The 25,828-nt window shown below is 36.0% G+C and overlaps 2 protein-coding genes across 5 annotated transcripts in view; one reads left to right on the forward strand and one right to left on the reverse strand.

The window, feature by feature from the left end:
- The first annotated feature begins 1,283 nt into the window (after window positions 1-1,283).
- On the forward strand, window positions 1,284-25,727 carry LOC145693027 (uncharacterized). 3 transcript variants are annotated; one of them, XR_014132684.1, is made up of 2 exons: window positions 1,284-2,464; window positions 25,512-25,727. XR_014132684.1 is itself a non-coding variant. In XM_081768695.1 (1 exon), the coding sequence occupies exon 1, from the start codon at window positions 1,353-1,355 to the stop codon at window positions 2,379-2,381; it is 1,029 nt and encodes a 342-aa protein (XP_081624821.1). In that variant the 5' UTR covers window positions 1,285-1,352; the 3' UTR covers window positions 2,382-3,215. The 3 variants fall into 3 exon arrangements, 1 of the variants encoding a protein (XP_081624821.1); XR_014132683.1 differs by lacking the exon at window positions 25,512-25,727 and adding an exon at window positions 3,395-7,033; XM_081768695.1 differs by lacking the exon at window positions 25,512-25,727 and having other exon boundaries at window positions 1,285-3,215.
- The window catches only part of Vps37B (vacuolar protein sorting 37B), a 28,072-nt gene continuing 20,452 nt past the window's right edge, over window positions 18,209-25,828 (reverse strand). For both annotated transcript variants that reach the window (XM_081768699.1, XM_081768700.1), the window contains exon 5: window positions 18,209-24,195. In XM_081768699.1, coding sequence (XP_081624825.1) covers window positions 23,911-24,195 — 285 coding nt within the window. In that variant the 3' untranslated portion in view covers window positions 18,209-23,910. The remainder of the gene's footprint in view (window positions 24,196-25,828) is intronic.

The raw sequence follows: 25,828 nt of genomic DNA on the forward strand, positions 1-25,828 counted from the left end.
TTCTTAAAATTACAGATTTCGGATTCAACGGAACTAATGTTGATATATTTCTTGTATTATACATTGGTACCCTTATACCTATATTATGAAAGCAATATTCACTATGATAGCTATTGTCTAATAATTTCTTAATAAAATCTCTTTCAATAACTTTTCTCCTGTCGCTCAATGCCTGCAATCCCCAAAATTGACACCAGTATTCATAACTACGTGAGTAGTAATCTCTATTCATTTTATAGCAGAGTAGTAATAATAATAATAATAATAATAATAATAATAATAATAATAATAATAATAATAATAATAATAATAATAATAATCCATTAATATTTCAATTTTTTGGAGGCTCCACAAAGCATTAGTGTGGATCGTTGAACTTCTCCCCCCCCCCCATTTTCAAATGATTTCGCACCCTGTTGAAGGGCATGTATGTATGAACTGTAAACGCCTTAACTGGTAGAGTTTGTTGGAACAGACATTTCAAATTGGGTCGTTGACGACAAGCCTGGACACATTCCTGGGGTGTCTAGGTTTGTCGCGGTCGATCCCGACAAGCCTGGACACATCTCATTTTGGGTCGTTGACGACAAGGTTGGACGACGAAAAGCCTGGACACATTCCTGGGGTGTCCAAGCTTGTCGTGGTCGATCCCGACAAGCCTGGATACATCTCATTTTGGATCGCTGACGACAAGGTTGGCCAACGACAAGCCTGGACACATTCCTGAAGGTGTCCAGGCTTGTCGGGATCGACCCAGAGATGCTTTGGCATATCTCATTTTGGGTCGCTGACGACAAGGTTGGACAACGACAGGCCTGGACACAAAAAGTGTCCAGGCTTGTCGTCGTCCAACCTTGTCGTCGTCCAACCTTGGCGCGGTCCCACATACACAAACACACTCATACACTTAGAGCAGAACTATAAGCTCCCGTATACTTTTACAGGAGCAAAAAAGAAAGTAGAAATTTTAAGTCTTTAAAAATATTCTAAATTGCTTCTGGTAATTAGGTTGCAGGGCTCGAATTTCAGGTCTGGTCCCTATTTTTGCGTTGGTTTGTAATTCTCAAATAAAATTTCAACTAACAGCAATCTTTTTTATTGGATTGACGCAAATCACCTTGGAGTATGCTCCCTAGCCTTCACTTTTTCATTTAATGTGGGTGTGCATCTGATGGAAATTAGAACAATACAAACCGAGCGTAGTGAGGTGACCGTATTTATGTGAATCTATATCCTTTGTATTTGGATACTGAATTTATCATAGAACGGTACTACCGTTCCGGTAGCTGAATGAATTTTTTTCTGACAAAAGAATGTCACTACTCCGCAAGACGATTCTTGTCCGTAAATAAATGGCGAATATTTTGCAGGTGACGAAGGTGGTATCAGCTGTGTCTGAGTTGACTAATCTGAAGACGAAGGTGTTGTCTCTCCTTAGGCAAAAACATGACTGTTTTAAGTTCCTTGCTGCATTTACTTTGTCCACAAAATGTGAGTGTGACAATAACTTGTGCAGTGTCGACGATAAGCAGACGAAGTATGTTGTGCTAATTAAAAGGAAGGTGTTACAGAATAATCGAATTACCGTATTCGAATGTAACACTAATGAAGAAAAAGTACATAGTGTTGATTTAAACGTAGTCAGGTTGTGTGGAAGAAGACCAAATACTCGTAGGAACGGAGGACGTTATCTAATTAGTTTGTCTGCGAACATTTTGACTCTCGATCCATACCTACTTAAAAGCCCGTACAATCAGGTACGAAGCCTCGTTACGAGTCAAAACCTTCTAAAAAGTCATTATGAGGCATTAGGTGTTTCTCCAGGTGCTACTCAAGCTGATATTAAAGATGCATATTATAAATTATCAATGAAGTATCATCCTGACAGGAATAAGGGGAGTGAAGAAGCTGTCAAGAAATTTCGGGACATCACAGCTGCCTATGAAGTTCTTGGGAATTACAGGCTAAGGAAAATGTATGATAAAGGAATTTTACATAAATCTGAAATGCGTGATGATGAGGAGGAAGAGGATGCAGAGACCAAGTTTTATAGAGCTAGAGCGTTCCGTGATAGACCGCCCCCACCGAGTGGTAGGACACCTATATATGATTTTGATGAATGGACCCGTGCACATTATGGTGATACATTTGCGAGAAGAGAGGAAGCGAAAGCCAGATGGCGTATGGAAGTGTCCAGTAGACAAAGTAGACGAGAGGATATGCAAAAGGAATTTACAATTCTTCTGGTTTTAGGTTTCGGTGTTTTTGTGATTGTATTCACAACTTTGAAACATGAAACATTTGATAATGTTCTACCCAGGGAAATACACACTAGGAACCAATTAGAAAAGTCAGACCATGATGATTCCACTAAGTTATAGTTAAATGAAGTTTAATATTAAGTATTTCGGTATGTTACATGAAAGTGATAACCTGAGTTAAACTCCCTAATAATTAGTTGATCGTAAGTACTTTCTATACATGTGAATACTCAGTTTGGAAGTTTTTTTTTTTCTTTTTTAAATCATAAAACTACAATATAGAGAGAAAGCTAACATAGTAGTAATGCTGAATAGATTTAATTTCAAGCGTTATTCAATAGTATTTGCTAGTGTTCATAGCCCAGTTATTTTTGTGAAAATATTACTCTGCTTTTTACCATCTACGTAAGTTCATTGTGTTACTAAATTTTTGTATATATTTTATATTAGCACAGGTAACATAAGAAAGTACTCTTTGAAACCGTTTCATGAAGCCATTGATCTTTCTCACTGTTAAACTTAATTTTCTAGTGGATCGCCAAAAATACAAAGATTACGCGGTCAGTTTCAGCGTGTGACCTCTTTAGTTTACGTGAAACTTAAACCTACGAAGGAAATTAGTTGTGACATACTATCTTAGCAGTTCAGAACCAGAAAATTGAAAGTAGTAATTTAAAAATGCTATTAAGGTGGTTTATTGCTGTATATATGTATATACCTATCTAAACAATATTAGTACTCCAATTTCCCTAGTCTTTATTAAGTATTGAAATAAGCTTAAAATATTTATTTTGTATGTATTTTTTGAGTGCTTGTTGACAGCTGTAAATCGGTGCATAATGTTAGTAATATTGTCTGCGATGCGTTGTTTCATTACTTAATGGACCTGTGATGTGTATATATAAATTGTACAGCTCACTTCTATTGTTGTAAATGGATATTATATTTTAGTATTCGTTGTTATGTTTGTGTGCGATGGAAGAAAAAATGCCTGAATACCTCAGGACTGGGATAACCTCTAATGAAAGAGTGGTGTGTTTTAAATTAAGCACAAACAGTTTCATAATATTGTGCAAACGATACGTTCTTACAAAAAAGTGAATACCTTTACAAATTTCTTCTTTTTCTTTCAGTCCCTACCACTGAAAATTCAACTGCATATAAAATAATAGGGTTAACTGTTGTATTGCCGGAACAATTTTAGAAAATTTACCACATGAATTGGAGAATTTATTTTGTTCTGTGAGGAAGAGTGAGTGAAAGTAAGGTGAAGCCAATAATAGAAGTTAAAAAATACTTGTTAGTTGTTTTTGATGTAAGCGGCACTATATATCGCTGCGGAAGGGGCTGTTTGGCGGAGAGGTACACCTGTTATGATTTATGGGAAAGGCAGTGTTGAAATTGTGCGTAAATAACAAGATTGTGTCATATTGTGTTCGAGTTTTTATCGAGTTACCGTATTCAAAAAATAAGTAGTGTCAGTTGTTGAGATTCTGTTAGGGATGGTCCAGTGAACAGGCGAACAGTTTATCCTAAGTGTGGAAACGAACTGAAACTACAGAAAAGAGGAGCAACGTCTAATCAAATCTAACCTAATTTGGTACTTTTTGGGATGGCATTTAGTATCCTCCCCAAATTTGTGCAACACATAAGTCATGCATTTTATGATATATAAAGAGTTTTTGCACTATCCCCGTTTATGCATAAACCCGCCGCCGCTAACGCGCCTGCTCCCAACAGACGCACCCATCGCATCAGCTCGGGTCCCCCTGGTGTGCCTCTGCCCTGACTCGGTCTGGTACCATTCATGCTTTTTAGTGGCCACCTAGCACAAGTTGGTTCGTATATTATGCGCTACTTTTTTGTGCCATACGTCCACACTGGATTTCGAACAATAATCACCACTAAGTAAGCCAGGGTCACAACTTAGTACTTTTGGGGAGAAACTAAATAATATTGCTTTTTTTTTTTTTTTTTTTTTTTTCCTCTTTTCGTGTGGTTCGGCGATACAGCAGTACTGCCAATAATAGGGTACTGGAAATACGTGATAACTTTTATTTGTGGTATGCCTATTAAATCTTATAGATTGTAGTGATAAGTTCGTTACAAAGTCTGGTGTAATTGGTATTAACATGCAAACACGAATAATGGCAGTATTATCAAGCATAAGACCAAACAAGTTCATTGGCAAATGCCAAATCAAAGAAATCTTCCTTTATGCGCATACCCTCCTTCGCTAGTCGCCGCCTTCCTACGGATGCATCCATGCTCGAGCCCTTTTTTCTAACGCGGATTAGATGCAATACCATCTTGTAGTGACACAGGTGGGTGTTCCCCACACAGTTGCACTGCGTGTGCCGTATCTATAAAATTAACGCTCTCTTACTAAACATTTGTAAAACCACTTCTGCGATTTGCGTAACAAAAAATGAAATGGAATCTTTGTTTTACGTCCCACGTTTATGCCGGTTCGGCTAAAGGGGACTGTGATTGAGGAATTAATGCAATGGTGGAATGAAGAAAGTGGGAGGAAACAGGAGAACCCATGAACACGATGTTTGTCCTCCACAAGGTCCACACGGCGCGAGCTGGGATCCCAAGCATCGGAGGTGAACGCTCTACCACTGAGCCATCGCGCCCCCCTCGATTTGCGTAACGATACCAACTGGAGTGCGTAGTCTAAAGTGAACTACACGTTGTGTCTTTCTGTTGAATTTTTGTTTATACCTTTCCATAATTGTTATCCGATGTCGTGTTTAGGTTATATTTTTTGTGTATTCATGAAGAGTATTTCTTGCGCATAAAGGTGATTCCTAAGAAACCCTTTTAGTCTTTGATTTGAACTTGTGAAGGATTTCTACCACATCTTCAATTTTGTGTAAGTCTTTTACCAAATATTTTGAAAGGTTTCGTTATTATTGGAATGTCTTTAACTTTTGTTTTAATTTCACGTTCACATTCCAATTTACGTACCTTCACATCCTTATGTAGGTCTAACATTCTGCATTTAGATGTGTTTTAGCACTCGAGAAATTTTCAGTAATGCATTTCTGTTAGCCTTAATCTGTCCCTGCTTTTCCCATTTCTGTAAAGTATCTTTGTCATGTGTAGCTTATCTTTTGTTGTAGTTATGTATAGTTGACATCGTGATATTGTTAACATGGAGGCTTGATCAAAAAGTTGATGCAAATGACCTAATCAGGGTATTATTGGCAATGAGTTTCCGATGAAGCCTAGTCACGATGATTATTACTATTATTATTTTAATAATAACCCAGATTATTCAAAATAAATTGGTAAATTACAATAGGAGAAAAAGTCGTAATCAAAATCTATTGAAAAATCCATTGCCAATAGTAATTCTTTCACAAACTTCAGTTCACTCTTATGCGACTAAGGCAAACATTTGGACCATATGTTTGTGCCGGGATCTGAAAACAGAATTATATAAATGCACAATAGAGAAAATACCAAGACACAGGAGAGTTCATGAAAGCGGGAGGAAAGATAGGCAAAGGTTATGGCTACAGGAGTGTTGAGAAACAGATATGAAATAGCGAAGAGAAGTATATGAACAAGATTAAAGAGCATATGAGTTATTCACAAAATAACAATATAAAGAATGAGTCAGAAAAAACTTGGCCGCTTTCCTCCCGCCATATTTTCTAGTATATAAGGTGAACATTGGCAGCACTGTGCATAAGCAAGGACAGACTGCCGATCTTACTCACGAATAGATTGTCATTTGTGAAGTGCGCGTGGTGTGGTAAAGAACGATGAGTCAGTTAGAAAAACGAAAACTAATTGTGAACAGATACCTCGCAGATCCAGGTATGTCCTTAAAGAAATTAAGCAAACTCGTAAAGTACCCTCGGTCTACTGTGCAAAATGTAATTAGAAAGTATACACAAGATTTAACTGTTGAAAGAAAACGTGGCTCAGGTAGAAAACCGGGGACTAGCCAACCGAAGCTGGAGAAAAGGGTTACTGCATTGCTGCGTCAGAATCCGAATTTATCGGAAAAAGCAGTTGCTGGTGTGGTCAAAGCGTCCCAATCTACAGTGCACAGAATTAAAGCAAGGAAAGGTTTACGATCTTTCAATGTGCAAAAGGTACCTAACCAAGACGAAAAGCAACAACTGTCGGCAAAATCCAGAGCAAGAAAACTCTATGTTCAGTACCTTACTCAATATGAATGTTGCATTATGGACGACGAAACCTATTGTGTTGCTGATTTCAGTCAAATTCCCGGAAAGGAGTACTACGTAGCACTGAAGAGGGGAGATGTGCAGGTAAATTTAAACAACGGAAGGCATCCAAATATCCCAAAAAATATTTGATTTGGCAAGCTATTTGTTCATGCGGTAAAAAAAAGCAAGGCGTTCATCACAACAGGGACAATTAACGGCGAAATTTATACGAAAGAGAGTTTACAAAAACGCTTGTATCCATTTGTGATGTCACACAGTAACTCTGTTTTCTTTAGGCCAGATCTTGCTACCTCTCACTACTCTAAAGCAGCCACTGATTGTTATAAAGAAAAGGGTATCGTCGCAGTTCGAAGAGAGGCAAATCCACCAAATTGCCCTGAACTTAGGCCAATTGAAAAATATTGGGCCCACATTAAAAGAACATTGAAAACATCAAAAGGGAAGGAGGCTGACTTGAAACCTTTTCGTCGCAAGTGGACTGCAGCTGCCAATCAAATAACAGAAGAAGATGTGCGAACTCTTATGAAGCGGATTAAAAGTAATGTACGAGCATTTTTCCATAATTAGTTCTTTATGATATCTTTTGTGTGTTTATTTTTTATTATTTTTTTTTACTTTACTTTATAGTCAACTAAAGTATTAGAACGACCTTTTTTATTTTCATTTCTTTACCTACTTTTTTGGTCAAAGTTACTGGCCAAGTTTTTTCTGACTCATTCTTTAATTATATATCGGCTTTCAAAATTCAAAATATTTAGGAGACAACCTAAAAATGTAGAAGCCCTGCCCAAGTCTAAATCACAAGGTGGTAATCATGCTTCATAAAAGCGCAAAAAACAAAGATTTCAATAAATGAATCACTGATTTTTCAGTCCTTTTTTTTTAAAAAAATGAGTTTTTACGAACACAAATTATACCGTAAACAAATGAACTGTACTGTTCAGTTAGTATTGTACTGTGTCTGAATGTACTTTTATTATACGAAACTGTTTGATGAATCTCAGTCTTTGGGAAGCACTCAAATACAACCTCATTATTTTTCAACCGAGCACGCGAAAAAAGTGCAAAATTACAGTCTCAGAAGTAAAATTACTATCTTGTAAGTTTCTTGGAGCTATTGATGAAGGCGACAGAAGTTGTTCAAACAGAGTTTAGTGCAATTAAAGTACGTTTTGAGGCAGTAGGATAATATATATAATACAGTATGTAGCAAAACTGTACTGGAATCATCTCGTTGACATTTATTTATTTTTTGTATAACGTAATGAAACAAGAAATGTCAAAGCATGTCAACTAATTGTTACTTAACACAAATTTTAAATTTTAGAGGAATCTAGCCTGTACATCACGTGTTCAAAATGTTGACCATTACGTCTAACATTCTTCACAGCCGTTCTGTATATCGATGAACATGTTAGTGAGCACCGCTTGCTGGAACAACAAAACAAATGATCGAATCTTCTCTCTCAACTCCAGTACAGTGGTAGGGTATTATCTATTCGGAAAATTGCTTCCTTTAGTATACCCCACATGGAGGCATCTCCACTCATCTCCTGCAGTGAGATGATGGTCCACACCGTATGAGCGGAAATAGCGCTCTAAAATAAACACCACCGTCTCTGTTGTGAGTAGCATTATCTTCGCTGTAAGTGCATACTCCGCTAGTCCACACACAGCTAAGCATACAATGTGGCGCTCACGGCTCATACCACATTGCGCCCGCGCGCCATTTGCACGCGAATTTCAGTACTGTTTATTTTGCCGCAAACTGTATATTGTGTGTGTGTGCGCGCGCGTGCATGCGCGTCAAATGATATCGTTCAATAAATGTTCAGTGATTTCTTTTAGCTTAATATTGACAGCTACAACAACTCGACAACAGAACATTTTCATTTCGTGGACAGAGATGAAAAGGACAGAATGGCAACGTAAATTGAACTATTATTTATCAAATGAATAATCTAAATCACGTACTTATTTCAAAGCTGTGGAAGGTCCAAGCACCAACATTCAGTAGCAGCAATAATAATAAATGAGATAGTTTTATTTGTTCGCAGTCTGAAACTACGGGAAAATTCCCAACTATGCGAATTCAGTACTCAAACTTGAAGAAGTATCTGTAACCACTGATTGTAATAGAATTATAAAATCCAAGATAGATCCTGTTGCTCAGGCTCTGATTCTATATCAAAATACAATTACTGTTTTTGTTCTATGGCGATAAAGGTTGTAACCGGAAATGGTTAATTTGAACCACTTCCGGTACTAAATAGAGGGTTGAGGGAGGAGATGGAACCTACTCATGTGAAAAGGAATCGATTGCAAAAATTTCATCTCTATATCTCTTACTGTTTTTGCCCTACAGAAATCAATATTGAAACTGGAAGTAGTAGAAAATTTAAACCATTTCGGTTTCGCGATAGCTCTGTAGTTTGTGATGGTATGCTCTTTTGAGATACTGAATCTATTCCAGAAAACCGTATCCCCCTATCTATATCATTTTTGTTCTATGGCGATAATTGTTAAAACCGCAAATGTCTAATTTGAATAGAGGGTTAATGGAAAAGATTAAACCTATTCTTTGGACAGTGAATCAATTGCAGAAAACCGCGTCTCGATACCTCTTACCAGTTTTGCTTGTGAAAATCAGTATCGAAACCACAAGTAATAGTAAATATAATCCATTTCCGGTTTTGGGACAGTGTTGTAGATGGTCATAGTTCATTGTCTTGAGACGCTGAATCCTTTGTGAAGAACCACTTCTCGCTATATTACCGTTTTCGTTCTATGGCGGTAAACATTGAAACCGGATGGCTAATTTGAACCACTTTCTACTTGAAATGAAATCTTTGTTTTACGTCCTACGATTGTGTCGGCTAGGCTAAAGGACACGGTGATGATGACAAATGAATGAAATGGTGGAATGAAGAAAGTAAGAGGAAACTGGAGAACCCCGAGAAAAGCCACGCACACGATGTTTGTCCGCCAAAAGCTCACTTGGCGCGAGGTGGGATCGAACCAAGAATACGATGCATCAGAGGTGAACGCTCTACCATTGAACCACCGCGGATCCCACTTTCTATTTGAATAGAAAGCGTAGGAGGTGAAATCTATTCTTGGGACATTGAAACAATTGCAAAAATATCGCTTCTCGATATCACTTACCATTTGTGCTGATATACTGTGCACAGACGGACGGACGGACAAAGCCGTACTATAAGACTTCGGACACTTATGCATAGGATAGTTTGGAAGTCTAAAAATTGATCACTAATTACGCATAAAAATTTATAACTAATTACTCACATGTATTCCAATGTCAATTATTACCTCCAATATTCCGAATGTTTTACTCAGGTATTCGTCTTCAGGAACAAACACAGCCTTAAGTCTTCACTTCCAATAAGCTTATGTTCGATTTTCAGCAAAATGTTAAAATACTCTATCTCAATGCTTCAAAGTATTTGTTGCTTTTTATTTGGAAGACAATAATTTACTGATTAGAATGATATCCTTCGTCTGAAAATGTGTGTCCAAGTTCTTACGGTGTAATAACCTTTTGGACATTTTTTGTGTTGAATTTTGACGTTCTATACAACAAAAGTTTCCAGTCTCTACTTATATTTGTAGATAAAAAAATCGTGATCCAAAAGCTAAATTTCGTGACTTTTTCCTGACTTTCATGACCGTTTTCTAATTTCGTGACTTTTTCATGACTTTCGTGACCGATAGACCATGATAAAGTCGTTGGCTTCCCGCGAAAAGTTGTAGTGACGTTTATGCGGAGTTGCCAGTTGGTTACTCGTGGCTCGCTGAGTGCGCTGATTGGTGAGTGGTGATTGGCTATCCTCTTACCACACCCCCAGTTACAAGCAGGTCTACGCGCGGGAAGCCAACGACGTTATACCATCTGGACTGATCTATCGAATGGAGAGGAATTAAGGAAACTAAATTATTTTGGATTATTTTCTTCTTTCTTCTCTTTTATGGGTAGCTTAGTGACCATAGATTAGTATATTTATTTAATAATTACCCATTCAGTCATCTTAATACAATTAATTCTTCCATCGTCTGTTAGCAGAGATCATTAACTCTTAGAAAATTACAGAAGTACAAGGTTTTCACTTTTATCTTTGTATTCCAACAATTACGACTATTGAACTGAGTACTGTGTATGCTGTTACAATGTAGCAGATATCCGTGTGGAGAAGGCCACAGTCTGATTATTCATTCAACAAAGGAGCTTTCAGAAAGTTAAATTTGATCCATCACTTTATCATTCATAATCTTTCAATCAGTAATAGCACTTAACGAATTTTATAAAATGTATTCTTGTTTTCTAATAAGTTATATTGGACCGCCTAATTTTTTCTTTGGCCACTCTTAGAAAAGATTGTCCATCACTGTCCTATATCATTACTAAGACTTGGATTTTTATGACATGTCATATTTTTATTCTGGTATTTTTATACATATTGGTGAAAACTATCCGGCGAAACTTGAAATACGTAAGATATGAAAGTAGTATTGTGAAAAATACTGCTAATTCACTTCGAGCACAATCGGAAATATGCCCCAGGAAAAATTCCAGCCCGGGGCCACCCCATGAAATCATCGTGGATGCTGATGGTAAGACCCGTCTTTTTTTCTGTTATACTGAAGCTACGAATATTTTTCGAATATCAGGGATATTTGCCTTCTTTGGAGGGATTTTTGTCATAGAACTTGGCATCACTGAATATCATCTAAAGATGCATAAAGTGCTCTAATACTGTGAAGTTGGGTGTTTTTTTAGAAGTAGCGTCAATTCATACTTTGCTTGGAGGGGGAAGGGGAGGATTGTCCGATATAAGTAGTTTTACGTTTTTCATTAATATATTATTGTATTGATTGAAATGTTTTTAGGTTATATTTCGCCATTTTTAGGGCATAATTGCATGCATATTTTCAAAGTTTGCACGTCATAGAAATCCGAGTCTTAATCATCACTAATGGGACAACTATTCTGAAAGATTGGCCTAGCAGTCTCTCTTCGTCCTTTTAACTTTTTCCAGTATTTTCTCCTGCAATTGTAGCTAACACTCCTCATTGAATTTTCCGTACTGCCAGGTAATTTTCTCTATATTCTTCGTTTTTCATCGCTCTTTCATGTCACGCTTTTCTTGTTCTTCTTCCTAGGAGCTTCTTTTGCCATTTTCATCCTTGCTTTTATATTCCATTAATGTTTCAGATCTTCATTACTGGTGCTACAACTAGTCCCCTATTTTACTTTTCATCTTTGTTTGTTAACTCGACGCATTCGATTCTTCCAGTTACCAGTGCTTTTGTTATTTTAACATCTACGTATTTTAATTTCCAAATTCTTTACAGCTTGTCTTTCCCCCTAACATTCTGTTAATCTTCATTTCAGATTCCACTACAATAGACAACATCTACAAAGCGATAGATACTTTTTTTCTTAACCAAGAAGAAAATAATTCCCGAGCAAACCAACAACCTGATCTCTGATTTTTACGGAAGTTTAGTATTTCGAAGGCTTCGTTGACGATGTAGTTGTAGAGGCTCGAAAATTAAAATAATAATAATAATAAAAATTATCAATTTTTGTGCATACCGCAAACTTCAATGTATCATAGCTCCTGGCGTAATTAACTGACTACTGTTCTAAAGTTAACCATAGTTCCGGTACCCAAAAAATCAATTCTATTAGTGCTGTTTAAAAAAATATGTTCCGACTAATTTTACTCTTAGGGTTTCCATTCGTCACGGAATCGAGATTTGCGTCCCGGCGTTCCTAAAATATTTCTCGGGATGCTTAAATGTCCTAGGTTTCAGCGAAGAAGGAAGGAAGGGAATATTATAGTTTGCTTTTTTTCGTAGGATTAGGTTTTTATTTTTTTTTTCTTCTTCAACTTGAATAAGGCTGACGTAAGCATACATGCGAGTTATTAAGTTGTTAGTTTGTTAAGAATAACGGAAATAAAGTAAAAATTCAACGAAAGAAGTTCTTTGAAGATAACAAACGCCACCAGAACATAGTGCTAATGAATTAACCGTTCTAAAAGAAATAATACAACACGAACAGACAAAACGTGTGAAAGGAAACATCACACTTTGAATGAGCTAAAACAGACTGTGAAAGCCAAGAAACATTTTTTTTTTTTTTTTTTAATTGCTTACCAGGAGCAGCAGCCGGTATATCATCTGCTTACGTTTGCTTAACTAGGGAGGAGAAGGTATACTAAAATGACTAAAAATGTGATTACTTCAACAACTCAATCTAATGAAAGAAAGTAAATTAGTATATAACACTTCTTTTCATTTTAAGCATTTCAAAGATTCTCGTAATTTATTAGCGTCCCGGATTTTCATTTTTGAAATGTGGCAACCATGTTTATTCTCACTAGTCTAATTGACGCTTACATTCCTTACAACTTGAAGAGATTAATGGATTTGTTACACCTGTTTACAAAAAATTAAAAAAAAAACTATCGTGAGAGTATCTGAAAACACAAATGATGTAGAAAATTAGCGTTTATCATCTTCATTGATTATCAAAATCTTTTGTATTTCCGCAGGAAGTAGACATTTGTTGGATGCGCAAGTGTAATGTTCTTATAAAAGTGAACCTTTGTACTGCTCAGGAAGAACATACACTTTGACGAAGAAACAAAGACAGAGCGCCACTCAATTGCTACATCTGAATATCTTTAACCTATGGTAACGTATGATTAAAAATAATAATATACAGAAAACTGATCTGTTTCTATCGAAACAACTTGCAAATAGCGACATCTTTCAAACCAAGTTTACAGCAACAAAACTGCAGCTGTTGTGTAGCGAAGTCAAAATGTTGTAGTGGTCAAAATTTGCTTTTAGAAAGAGTACGTCATGGCTCCTTTCAGTGCAAAATTTAGCATTTCCCACGATGTAAAATAGTGTCGAAATAACAGCTTTGTAATGCGATGGGCTCGTGTTTGTGTTATAGTTAAACGCTACGCACAGCACCCTCCTTCAGAGCCTACATCACCAACGAAATCACATCCAAAGAGAGCATCACTGTAACGTACAACGCCTGCGCCAAAAATCTGGGATATGACAGCATATGAGAATCCATCACCACAGCGTGTTATGGCCAAATGATTATATGTGACCCAGTCTACAGTGAACGTGCAGTCAGTCAGAAATCGAGGTTGTACACTTCGCAAGGCCAATGAAAATGAAAAATACCGATATAAATCTGTATATCAATGCAACGAAAAGTTTTATGATCGTTGAGAATTGCTACAGGGAGAATTTCAAGGTTCGGAAAGTCATTTTGTTGTAGGAGTGCTCATAAATTAAGACTGTATTGTGGCATCGTTGGATGTTTGCGCTGAACATTTTCAAGGTGTTTTTTCAACATAGTAGTGGATGAGAACGATTAGCATTTTTTGTCAGCTAAATTTGGAAGCAAGATTTTTTTAAAACTGTATTTCAAGCTGTGATAATGAATTCCTTGCAATTTAGATTATTTTACCGTGAATAAACCTCTACAGCTATTTGAAATACAAAAATAATAGTAACAGTGATTTTATAACATTCTACAAAAATTTATATAGGGGGCGCGGTGGCTCAGTAGTAGATCGTTCACCTCCGGTGCTTGGGGTCCTGGTTCGATCACAGCTCGCGCCGTATGGATTTTGTAGTGGACAAACACCATGCTTGTGTGTTTTCTCGGGGTTCTCTCGTTTCATTCCACCATTTCACTCATTTCTCATCATCGTCTCCTTTAGCCTAACCTAGTTAAAAATTCAATCATTCGAAATCTGACATATCCTAATCATAGTATGACACACTAAAGTATTCTGGATGTGCATTGCCCCGTCTGTTTCATTTTCGTTATTACTACTGTAGAGGCCATCAAAATTTGAATTTTTGTAATATTGTGGCGTCTTTATTTTGCAACACTGCACGAGAGTGTGGTATTGTGTTATCCTTTTACAAGTAGATTTGACATATGTAATAACCTGACATACCGGTAGTGATACTTGAAAAAAAATAACTGTATGCTAGGTTGTCAACACTGTTAACCTTATGATATCATAAAGTATGCCAAACAATGTTCATCTGTTGATATTTGGATGGCACAACATTTTAGCGTTATTTATCTATTAATTTAAAAGCTACAACGGCGTATCAAGATAAATTGTCCACCCTGCATATACGAGACGCATATAAAAAAAGAAGTCCGACATTTAAAAAAAATGATAGAAAAATACTGTTGTGACTAATATACAAGTATAGAAGGTCGGTCCACATTTATGTAAACGAAGTGGAACATCCACCAGCGGCGCTAGAATCGCAGACAGTAGGCACAACAGAGCGATTAGAAACCAGTTGTGTGGGGAATTCGGTAACAGGAAGTGAAGTGTTCCGAGTGTAAAATTGCAAAAGTGACTCCAATCTGGGAGGGGTACATCATCGCTCTTTCCGACATCAGATACAGCTACAGTGCAATTGTGAAACAGTGTTCGTCCAAGGGTTTCACCATTTCCAAGAAGGATATTGCCAATGTACTCAAACGCAACAAAAATGCATAGCCAGAGAAAGCGGGTGTGCGCACAATGGCACGAAAACAACACCCCCGTCCAAACATACAATGGATATTGTTCGAGAAGTGCAGAAGTTGGTGACCCAGAAGAATTCGCCGCCACAAAGAGACATTGTCAGGAGTGTGAGAAGTTCCAGATCAACTGCAGAGGATAATTAGCCAGGATTTACGCTTGCAAGTGAAGCATAAGCCACGTGTTCACACACTCACAGCCAAACACATCCGGGAACGCAGGGTCCATTGCAAACAGCTCTATGAACGGTATTTAGCGAGTGACATATGGAAATATGTGGTCACGTTAGGCGAGGCCTGGATCTATTTGTCAAACTCCAAGCGGGTTGGAGCCATTACTATCATCCCAAGGATGCCAAAGACCATACCAATTGGGTCCGCACGTGCCGCAAAAGTTTTCCCCTTGGCTTCATGGTGGTTGCAGGTTTTTGCCATAAAGGGAAACTTCCCTTGCATAGAGTTGCACGAAATGTGAAAATTAACGCAGCATACTGTCAACACGTTCTGAAGCAATTATACCGGTAGCATATTCCGTCGTCGTATGGTGCTGAGGTGCCGAAAGTCTTCATTCAAGACAAAGCAGCCAGCCACATGGCTCGAACAACTGTGGTATACATGGCCTGCAAAGAGCGTGAAACTGGAATCCATGCTATCCCATATTCAAACATCCCTGGCAAATCTCCCGATGCTGCACCAATGGACTTTTGTGCTTTTGGGTATTTGAAGCGAGCGATTTCCTTACATCGCCCACGCACTTGGCTGGCTTGTGGAATGTTTGCAAGAAGAAGTGGTCCAAACTTGATCAGATTTCTCTGAACAGAAGCCTACTCCAATGGAAACTTCAGTGTCGGGCTATAGTTTATAGTCAGTGTCATCATACCGAGCACAACTGCTGGTGGAAATACGGCTTTACGCCCTAGCGTAGGGGACACAAAATCGTTTCCATAAATGTGGGCCAACCTTTTGTACCTACCTTCAACGTAGTCACTATAGACCTCCACACATTTCTAGTAGCGAGACACAAGCTTCCGAACACAAACTATGCAAAAATCTAACACTAAGAGTGCAGCCAGTCCAGAATTAATGCCTTGAGCACTGCACTGTCGTTAAAACACTTCAATGTAAGCCACTTTTTCAGTTGAAGAAAAAGAAAGAAATTGCTGGGGTAAGGTTAGGACTGTAAAGGAAATAACTGAATAGTTCCCATCAAAATCTTTGAATTGGCTCAACAGTATGGGCAGCTGTGTGTGGGCGGACATTGTCATAAATCAGAATAATTCCAGACCGTAGGATTCATCTCCGTCGATTTTGGATGGTAGTGTTTGGCAATACACATCTGCTGTATAATTGTTCGTCCAGGTTCCAAGAATTCCACAAGAATTACACTTTTTTGGTCCTAAAACACAGTTGCCATGATTTTGTGAACTGATGGTGTTTGAATTTGATCGCTTCAGGAAAACTAGAGTTCCGCCACTGCACTGACTGCTGCTTCGACTCCCGAATGGCGTATGATATCCAGATTTTATCCTCCTCCGCCAGCGTCATTTTGTGAGAGAAGAAGTCATCCACATTCTCCTCCAGTGGGCCATAAAATCACTTGCACTTGACATTCTTTGTTCTTTGTGTAAGGTTTTTTGGCACCCATCTTGCAGACAGTTTGTGATAGTAACTCAGATTGTCAGTCACAGGTCGATGCATGTTTTCGCACACACTTCTAGAAACTCCTTGGCGTGTTCATTTATTGTGAACTAGCGATTGGCTCGCACTTTCTTGTTAACGCGCTCCACCAGATCGTCCGTATGAACACTAGGCCTTCAGCTACCCTCCTCGTCATGAACATTTAACATCCTTCCCGAAACGTTGCCATTTAACATCCGTCCCATTGCCTGACCTTCATTCTGCTTATTATTGTGTCGGTCCGTAAATGGCACACACTTTCTGATGGGTATCAGCTGCATTCTCTCCTTCGGCATTCAGAAATCATATAAAAGTTCTCACTGCACACTTGGCGGAATTTTTGTAGTACGACACCATTTTACCTTACTGTTACTTGGACGTACGTTAACTCCACTCGAACGATTCTATCTCTGTTGCAAGTACAGAATACTAGGACATGCTTCTGTATATGCTGAACTTAATCACTGTTGCCAACCCCGCGTTTATTTGTTTATTACGTGCAGCATAGCGAACAGTGACGCGAGACGTATTTAACAACAGAAACGTTAGGCTTTCAGATTTGCGTGTAACTTTTGAGTGGAGTGAAAAGAATATACCTATTTAGAGCCTAAAAAACAGCATTTTCGTGAAGTGTTACTCTTCTGCTTTCTCTCCAGAATTGCTGCGGAAAGTTATCGTTTCCTATTGGAAGCGTATAAAGAACATGCTTTGTCGGACACAATGTGCAGACATTGGTTTCGACGATTCAAAGACAACGAGTTTGAAGTGAGTGGCAAAATACGTCCTGGCCAGCGGAAAGGTTTGACGATAGACAGAAGCATTACTGACGGAAGATTATATTTAATCGAATACTTGGAGCAACATTTCTTTGCAAAGGGCATAAACAATTTGATGTCACGTTGGAATGCATGATTGGACCGCAATGGTTTCTATGTCGAATATTAGTGCGATTCCATATATCAAACATGATACAATTTCAGATACTTATCTCCACATTTTCCAGTAAATCGAAAATTCATCTTTTTCATACAACTTTGTATATTGTAAACTTAAGTATATTGTAAAATGCCCCATTAAAACAAAAATTTTCAAAAAGCTGGGACACGTGTCCTTTTAATTTTAATGAAGAGTTTATACATCAAGTTTCAACTTAACGAATTCGTAAGATACTCAATTTTTCGAATACTGTCCCCCTTCTCGCTCTCCCCTAGGTTATGCACTTTAAGCAAAGTAAACTGATAAAACCCCAGCTGAAAATACAGTAGGGGTAACTAAATGCACAAAATCATTTCAATCGTTTCATCAGTTTTCCCGTGATTCAATCAGATCCCAAGATCTGTTTCATTTATACATAATAACTACAAAATACATATTACCGTATACCAAAGTTTTATCTGACTTCTTGCACTGTTGATATCCTACATTAGCAGAGAACACAATGGAAATCCATAGAATTTCAATTAATTATTATTATTTATATAAATATTGACAAATATATATTACATAGTGAATTTCGCTATGTACAGTTCAATACAAAATTTCGGATTTTATTGTATACATTGTTTTTGATGTGCGCAAAAATATATCCTTATTACCATGATGGAACAAGAATTTAAAAACTATCAAAATAGCATCTGAGAGACCTCGCAGTTCAACATCTACGTATGTCAAGGAAATTCGAGCCGTGATGTTCGTTGAAATCAATTGCCTCAACTATACATACGTAAGAATTTTAACAAAGAAGGCGATTTAAAACATGTATCGTCATAATCGTGCCACTGCATATAGAAATGTATGCCTTTTCCGGTCCATCACATTGGATCTGCTGTTTAACCCGTTTCGTAGATGGAGCAACATGACAAATCAACGAATAGATTTATAAATTAAAGAAGAGTGATCTGTTTGAAATACGTTCTTCGATCTTGAAGCGAAATTCTTCGAGCATACTATCATATATATTAAGATTTTTTTTACGGAAAATACGTAGTAGAATGTAAATTCTCTCATAGAGTGTAATCGTGCTATATTTACTATCCTCCATTGAAGACTTATGAATTACATATTGAACATTCATTACGGACTGCAATAGTTCTATTTCTTAAGATTAAGAACCCACCAACTTTTTCTGTCTCCTGGGATTTCTATCCGGATGATTACTTTCCCCGTATTATTTTGGTAGCCAGTTCTGTTCAATCAACTGTCTGATACGAACATAGACTTCACAAAGATTTTTGTGTTATTCAACTCGGTCTTATTCAGCAAAAATGTTTAATACCAACTAGTGGCGTACAAGAATTTCATCAAGGAGGGTTCAAGCAACAAACTTCATATCCTTTCGAAGAGTTAAAACCTCCCTTGCGTCCGTCACTGATACCAAGTCACTGTTTAAACTTTAACTATTGGTGATCACCTACACACTTTAGCTCAAAATTTGGGAGATAACAGTTATGCATAAATAAAACAGTATAAGATGCGTCTATTTACACATGTTTGACTAGGAATCCTAAAACACGAAAGTGGTTAGTGATTTCTAAGATAACCTTATTTTTTCAGTTCCTACAAATCATCAAGACCTGTGATACAGCAGCCTGGAAGTCTTTCTTCATACTTCTTTCTGTGAACACATGTTACATTTATTAAGTATTTATTGAAAAGCATTGTGAAATAAAATTTTTAGGTTTTATTACAAAGGTACTCTGCTTTGTTGAATCTGCCTTAAGTTGAAGTGAAGTATAGTGCCTTCACTAGTAAAAAAATTGTTTACATATCATTGGTCCAATTAGTTCGAGTGTTTAGAAAGTATTTACGAGTTAGGAAAGTCTACACCAGCTTTCTGTAGCTTGAGGCTAGTTCACATTTTTCAACAATACGGAAAGGTAAACGATTACATCAGCATCTACAAATGTTGTTCACAAAATAAAGAACTCCCAGGACACACAAAAATGGTTCGTGTTTGTTCTTCACAACTTGTTCTGCTGTGACGGAGGCAAATAGCCTATCCACTAATCCCCCTATTAAACCACCACTTAGCCAACTTCCCCTGCACTTATACAATGACGTTCAACGAAGCCTCATACCTAACTTACTCAGTCCAACGAATACACTGATAAGGATTATTCGTTACCTTGTAACCAATCATAAAAGTGTGCCCTGTTCGTGAAAACGCTTTCCAAACCACTTCTGATATTATTGATAGAAGTTCGATGCGTTACTTATGTACTTGTAGCATATTGTATGACCTATAGGATGATGTAGAATAAGTAAAAATGTTTCCATAGTTTTTGCAGTCTTTTGTACATTATATTGTCGCATTAATGGATACACTTGTTTAATGATTAACTTCACATCTTGGTGACATGAAATACTTTAAAATTATACTCTTACTGCATTATTCAATTAATTTCATTCGACCGAGTAAGAGTAACTCAAGAAGTAATACTTACGCGAACTATATATACTGATTTCTCAATTAATAAAATGCACCATGAAAAGTTGTAATCCCATCACAATGTAGTTTTTAAATCCTCGTTTTCATATAATCCTGTAACAAATGAATCCTGTTATTTGTAACTATTTTGTCATAATAAGAAAGCAGATTACAAACATTTATTCAGAACGCAAGACTTCTTTAACATAATACCTAATATAATTTGTTAATGTATATACAATAATGATTTACAATACACACATGATTTACAATAATCAAATAAAACAAACACAATAACAAGAAGCTGAAAAGTTTATATATAATAATTATAATAAAAATCTTCATCAAACCCAAGAAAACAAAGCAAAACATCCGAACTGAACATTTTCATACCTTTTCTACAAACAGGTCTGTAAAACATAAAGCAGACTTTGTTTTGCGTAATCAACGATTATTTATAAAACAATATGTGCACATCGTAACGCAATATAACTTTCCTTTTAGCTTATAGGTAACTATAAAATGTTAGTCATCATTTTATATGCTATGATCTGGTAAGAGTAAGTAACTTGATTACTTTACCTTGCATTTTTTTTTCTTTTTTAAATTTATGTATGATTATTTCGATATCCCCGTAACCTGACATCATCTTAACGGGAATGTTGTCCTTGAGCGTCTAAATGGAATTCACAACTTCACATAATGTATGTTCGATTTAAACGCTCAGATATAACATTCCCATTAAGACGAGACACGGGGTGCATCGAAATGACTAGACTTTTTTTTTTTAATTAAAATACGCGCAAGGTACGTAAATCAATGTATTTATTCTTACAGTTAACTATTTTGGCTTTACCTCATTTCACTATTTTTGTTATAAAATTTTCCCAAGTATCAAATTACTTCGTGTGTAAATGTTTTAAAAGAATCTACTTCCTTCTCGAATCCTTTTAAACTTTCTCGCATATACGAAGACGTATAATATTGCAACAGATCGCTACACAACAGAGAAATTATATACGCGCACAAAAGATACTTTTTTTAAAAAAAAATATCTTTAACTCAAAGAAAACTTTTTATTCCTTATATCGCACTTACTACCTTCACGGGTAAGTAGATTAAAGGGAAGCAGGAATGGATACATCTATTATGGATTCAGAGTTTCGATTTAACATAGGTCATAAACATCCTAACTACATATGAACTGACTGACAAAATAAAGGGGTACTTTCGGTTGACGTGGAAAGTTGAAATTTGGCAGGAATGTAGCTTTCTGGGACTAATCCACAGGAAAATTGCCAAAAGTGAATATTTTTAAGTGTTAGGGGGTCTAAATTGGGATGAAGAAATCCCCATGTTATTTATTTATTTTTATATATAATTTCATGTTTTAGGTACTTGGAATTGGAATAAAAACTTGAAATTCAGTATGCTTGTATGTTTCCGTTAACGTTCTCTACGTAAAGCACCAACTTTAGAGTGGTTTTATAGGGAACTGAAAAATCTTTCCGATGTTATTTATATGGGACATATTCCACACCCCAAAATATTTAGGTACTTTCGGCAAGATCAGAACGATGAAATTTGGGATGATTGTAGCCTTCTGGTACTAACCTACAGGAAAATTGCCGAAACTGAATATTTCTAGTTTTTAAGGGGTCTAAAGGATGGCTGAATAAATGCCCCATGTTATTTAACCAAATTCTAGGATACAAAATCTTATCTTTTAGATAGTTGAAACAGGAAAAGAAACTTGAAATTCCGTAGAATTGTAGGGTTTAAGAGGTACGACGCCGTAGGCCGAGCAAACGCAGGGGGTCTGGGGGTGAGCCCCCAGCTAGCCGAAGGCTAGTTTTTCTTCACATATTTCAGGTTCAATATAAACGACAGATACGTTAATACAACTACAGCGATGGAAGTTTCATGGGCACATTAAAGTTATGATTTATTATATTAATAATCGATTTCCTCATTCAGTTTTCGATTAATATAATACATTACAACCCTAACATATCCACGAAGTTTTGATCGGTACAGCTGTTGATTTATGAAGTTTATACATTGAACAACTGTTCCATTTGTTCCCCAAAGCTTCACAAGCCCGAGATATATAATGAAAATTGCTTATGATCTGTGTCAAATTGAAGCTCTTAATTCATACTAGCTGTATCCAATCATACTCCCTTTTACGATAGTTTCTTAAGCTTAGACATTGCTATGTAATAAATTTTCATCACGAATTGTTTAAATAAATTTTTACTTCTGTTGTAAAAGATTATATTTGTGAAATTGCACTGTTCCTATCGCAACGCAGGAACAACAGAGCAATTTCTGATAATACGAAATTTCCGATCAAAATTTTTAACCTGAGAAATCTGCTTTAATTTAGTACTGACGAAGTTTTCAGCACTTAATATGCAAGTTAAAGAAATCAGGTATGGGGTTTATTCTGTCAATTTCTTCTTACTCTTGTCAATACAAACTAGATAATATTTTGTTAAAGTTTTCATCTTGTGTAATACGCACTTATGAATGAATAAAATAATAGATGTATCTTGTATCTTATGGGTGATGGTAGATTTCATGAGTGTGTAACATTTTTATTTCATGGACGTTTTTATTGGGACTTCGCTAAAATATGAATGTAATTAAAATAATTAGTTTTTGTTTGTTTTGAACATAAAGTCTTGAAATAAATAAGCCAGAAGATGTGGGTGACAACTTCTTCATCTTCAAGGTAAAGTAGAGTTGAAATAAGTACCAGGAATTCTAACAGGTGCCGAAATAATCGTCGTATGAAACAAGAAAAATAAACGTAAGATACGTCCATTATTTTATTTTATTCATAGATATTTTCTTTAACAAAATTATACACTTTTATATTATTCTTGACTTTAAAAAATATTTATTTGATTTATTACATTTTTCTCTGTTCCATATGCTTCATTTCTTTCTTCATTTCATTAACTTATATGTCTTACACATTACATTTTTCTTTGATCCATATGCTCCATTTCTTTCTTCACTTCATTAACTTATGTCTTACACATTTCACAGTTATTTTAAATTGCTTTTGATCGTGGTGATTTCCTAATCTGAACTACATACGCTTCTCACGTTTTCATATTCTTAGAGTGCTGCTAATGTTAATTATTGCAACTTACAATGTAATTTTTGTCAGATGCCTGTCCTTACACTCACTAATGAATTATTTTATAAAAAGATAAGATCATTACATTTACAGGTTTGTGTTCTTTTTAATGTCATTAAAATATAACTTTACAAAAATATACACAAAAAGAAAATATCTTTTTAAATACTAAGATGAATTGATGTTCGCTTTTCTTCGTACATATATATATATAAAAGAAATCTAACCATGTTACATACGAATTGTCCACTGCATATATTTGAGGCACAATACTCTGTTACATCCCAGTAATATTTTTTCTCTCTTTCTTATGGAGATATATTAATTTCCAAGAAGCACGGTAACTGAAGTATGAAATAAAAACGTAGCATACAACATTTGAATGAACTATGTTTGACAACTATTCTGCACTTGAAAGATATAAATTACCTTCTCTTGTAGTAATGTAGTAAATTTTAAAAAAAAGTCATGACTTAGCAGACTTATTGAACTATTACAAATCAGGATGTAACGTATGCTTGTTTAAAACTTGTTTTAGTTCAGGAGGATCTAGTGTTGTACGACCAGAACTCTATAAGCTACATATTTGGAAACCTATACTGTGTTGGTAAGTAAGGCATTGGCATCGACGATGGCATTACGGGATACGGTGCAGGACCTACGGATGCTGGTGGAGGAGAAAAATTGGAATAGAAATTTTGTGTTGTTGTCGCTGGAACAATTGGTGAAGTCCTTCTGCTTAGTAATTCACTCATTTTCTCTGCTTTCACCTTTCGAAGATGCATCAGCTTCCTTAAAACTGTGAATTTATCCAGAAACTCATCTACTTCTAGGTCACCACTCAGGAACTTCTCACCAAGTGCCTTTAAACAATAAAATATATTGACTATAGGCTTAAAACTATTAAATACCACAAATAACTACTATCAATTTGTCCTCCCTTAACTCGTTAAACAATAAAAATAACAAAACATACACCTATCTGCGTGGAGTAAGTATGCAAGGTTTTAAGCTTAATCTTAAAAAAAGCATTCGCATTTAGTGAAAATCTAACATACGTTAGTTTTAGAAAAAGTTTTCTCGAGAGATACGTTTACGTGCTAACTACACTGTACGAAAAACACAAGGAAAGTACCATAACAATGAATATTCTGTATACATGATAACGGATAATTAACATAAAAGTTACAGGAAGTTAAAAAGAAAAAAAAAAGTGTTGTTACAGGCCTGTATCTTAGAAGAGTATCTACATGGGCATCACATCTTTTGTAGCAAGTTTCATTGAAATTCACGAATCATAGTATTTTGGTATCTTAGGCAGTTTCATATATATATATATATATATATATAAACTACGTGTACAACTGAAACGCTGTTTAAATTAAATTTTAACTCATAACGTGTGTTATAAATTCTAGCTTTTGTTTATTACTATAGTATTAAGTACTTTCTTTTTCGTTTTCTACGTTTCGGGCAACGTATTTAAATTAAAAGCAGGTTTCTCCATTTAATCCATCGGTTAAATATATATATACAAAATAAAAAATATCAAAATTTAAAATATCATTTTGTAATTCTAGGGGAAAGTGTTTTAACAAATATTAGCTAATGAAATTGTGTATGGAAAACTTTCAGAATGGTATTACATTTTTAGAAGTTAAATATGAAAAAAAAAAAAAAAAAAAAAACCTCCTTGGTATTTTAGGTGCTGATAAAACTCCAACAGGAGAGCACCATTTTGAATTTCCTCCGGGAAAAGATTGTACAGATCATCTAACACACACAATAAAATAATTCTGAGATTAATGGTAATCTGAAATACCTGTAGTAGGTATAATGGTAAACACACAAAAAGAGGTATCATTAAAAATAAATGAATGGAAGTCTACAACGATCCCGTTACCCATAGATGGGGTAGTTGGAAACTAAAATGCATTTCAAAACATCCTCAGTTCAGGTGTTTAGGCGCGTTAGATGAATGTCAGGATAATGTTTTGAAGTGTCTAGTCAATCTTGTTCTATAAAATAATCTTCTTACTTAGGTTGAAATCTTAAACCAGTACGACTAATGTTGTGAATTAAAAAAAAAAAAAAAAAAAATGTAAAATCACGCTCAGGAGTTTTAACTATCATTCTACTTACTGATTTCTCTAATTCTTAAATATTATTTGTACCTCAGAGCTTTCGACTCTTTCTGGAGACTTGGTCACGGGGAATAAAAATATCAAGAAATAAAATGGAACGGACTTCAAGGGAAGAGGACGCTGGAAAATACTTTGTCAAGTACAACAATTAAACATCAAATGGTGGTGATGCAAGTTGCAATATGGTGGAGTCGATTTGTGCGCTCTTCTGTTCTTTAATGAAAGAATGCCAGCTCGTGCTATTATTTTTGTTGTTTTGTTACGCCAATGTTGTGCGAATTTTGTAATTACCGATTTATTCATTATTTTTTTTAATGAATAAAATTTCAAATATGAGTGTCTCTACTTCATT

This window comes from Thermobia domestica, chromosome 8 (assembly GCF_964235325.1).
Source record: "Thermobia domestica chromosome 8, izTheDome1.hap1.1, whole genome shotgun sequence".
In the NCBI taxonomy this organism is placed as follows: Eukaryota; Metazoa; Arthropoda; class Insecta; order Zygentoma; family Lepismatidae; genus Thermobia; species Thermobia domestica.

Coding starts and splice junctions, on each gene's coding strand:
- LOC145693027 (XM_081768695.1), top strand. CDS start 1,353: ATGGCGAATATTTTGCAGGTGACGAAGGTGGTATCAGCTGTGTCTGAG.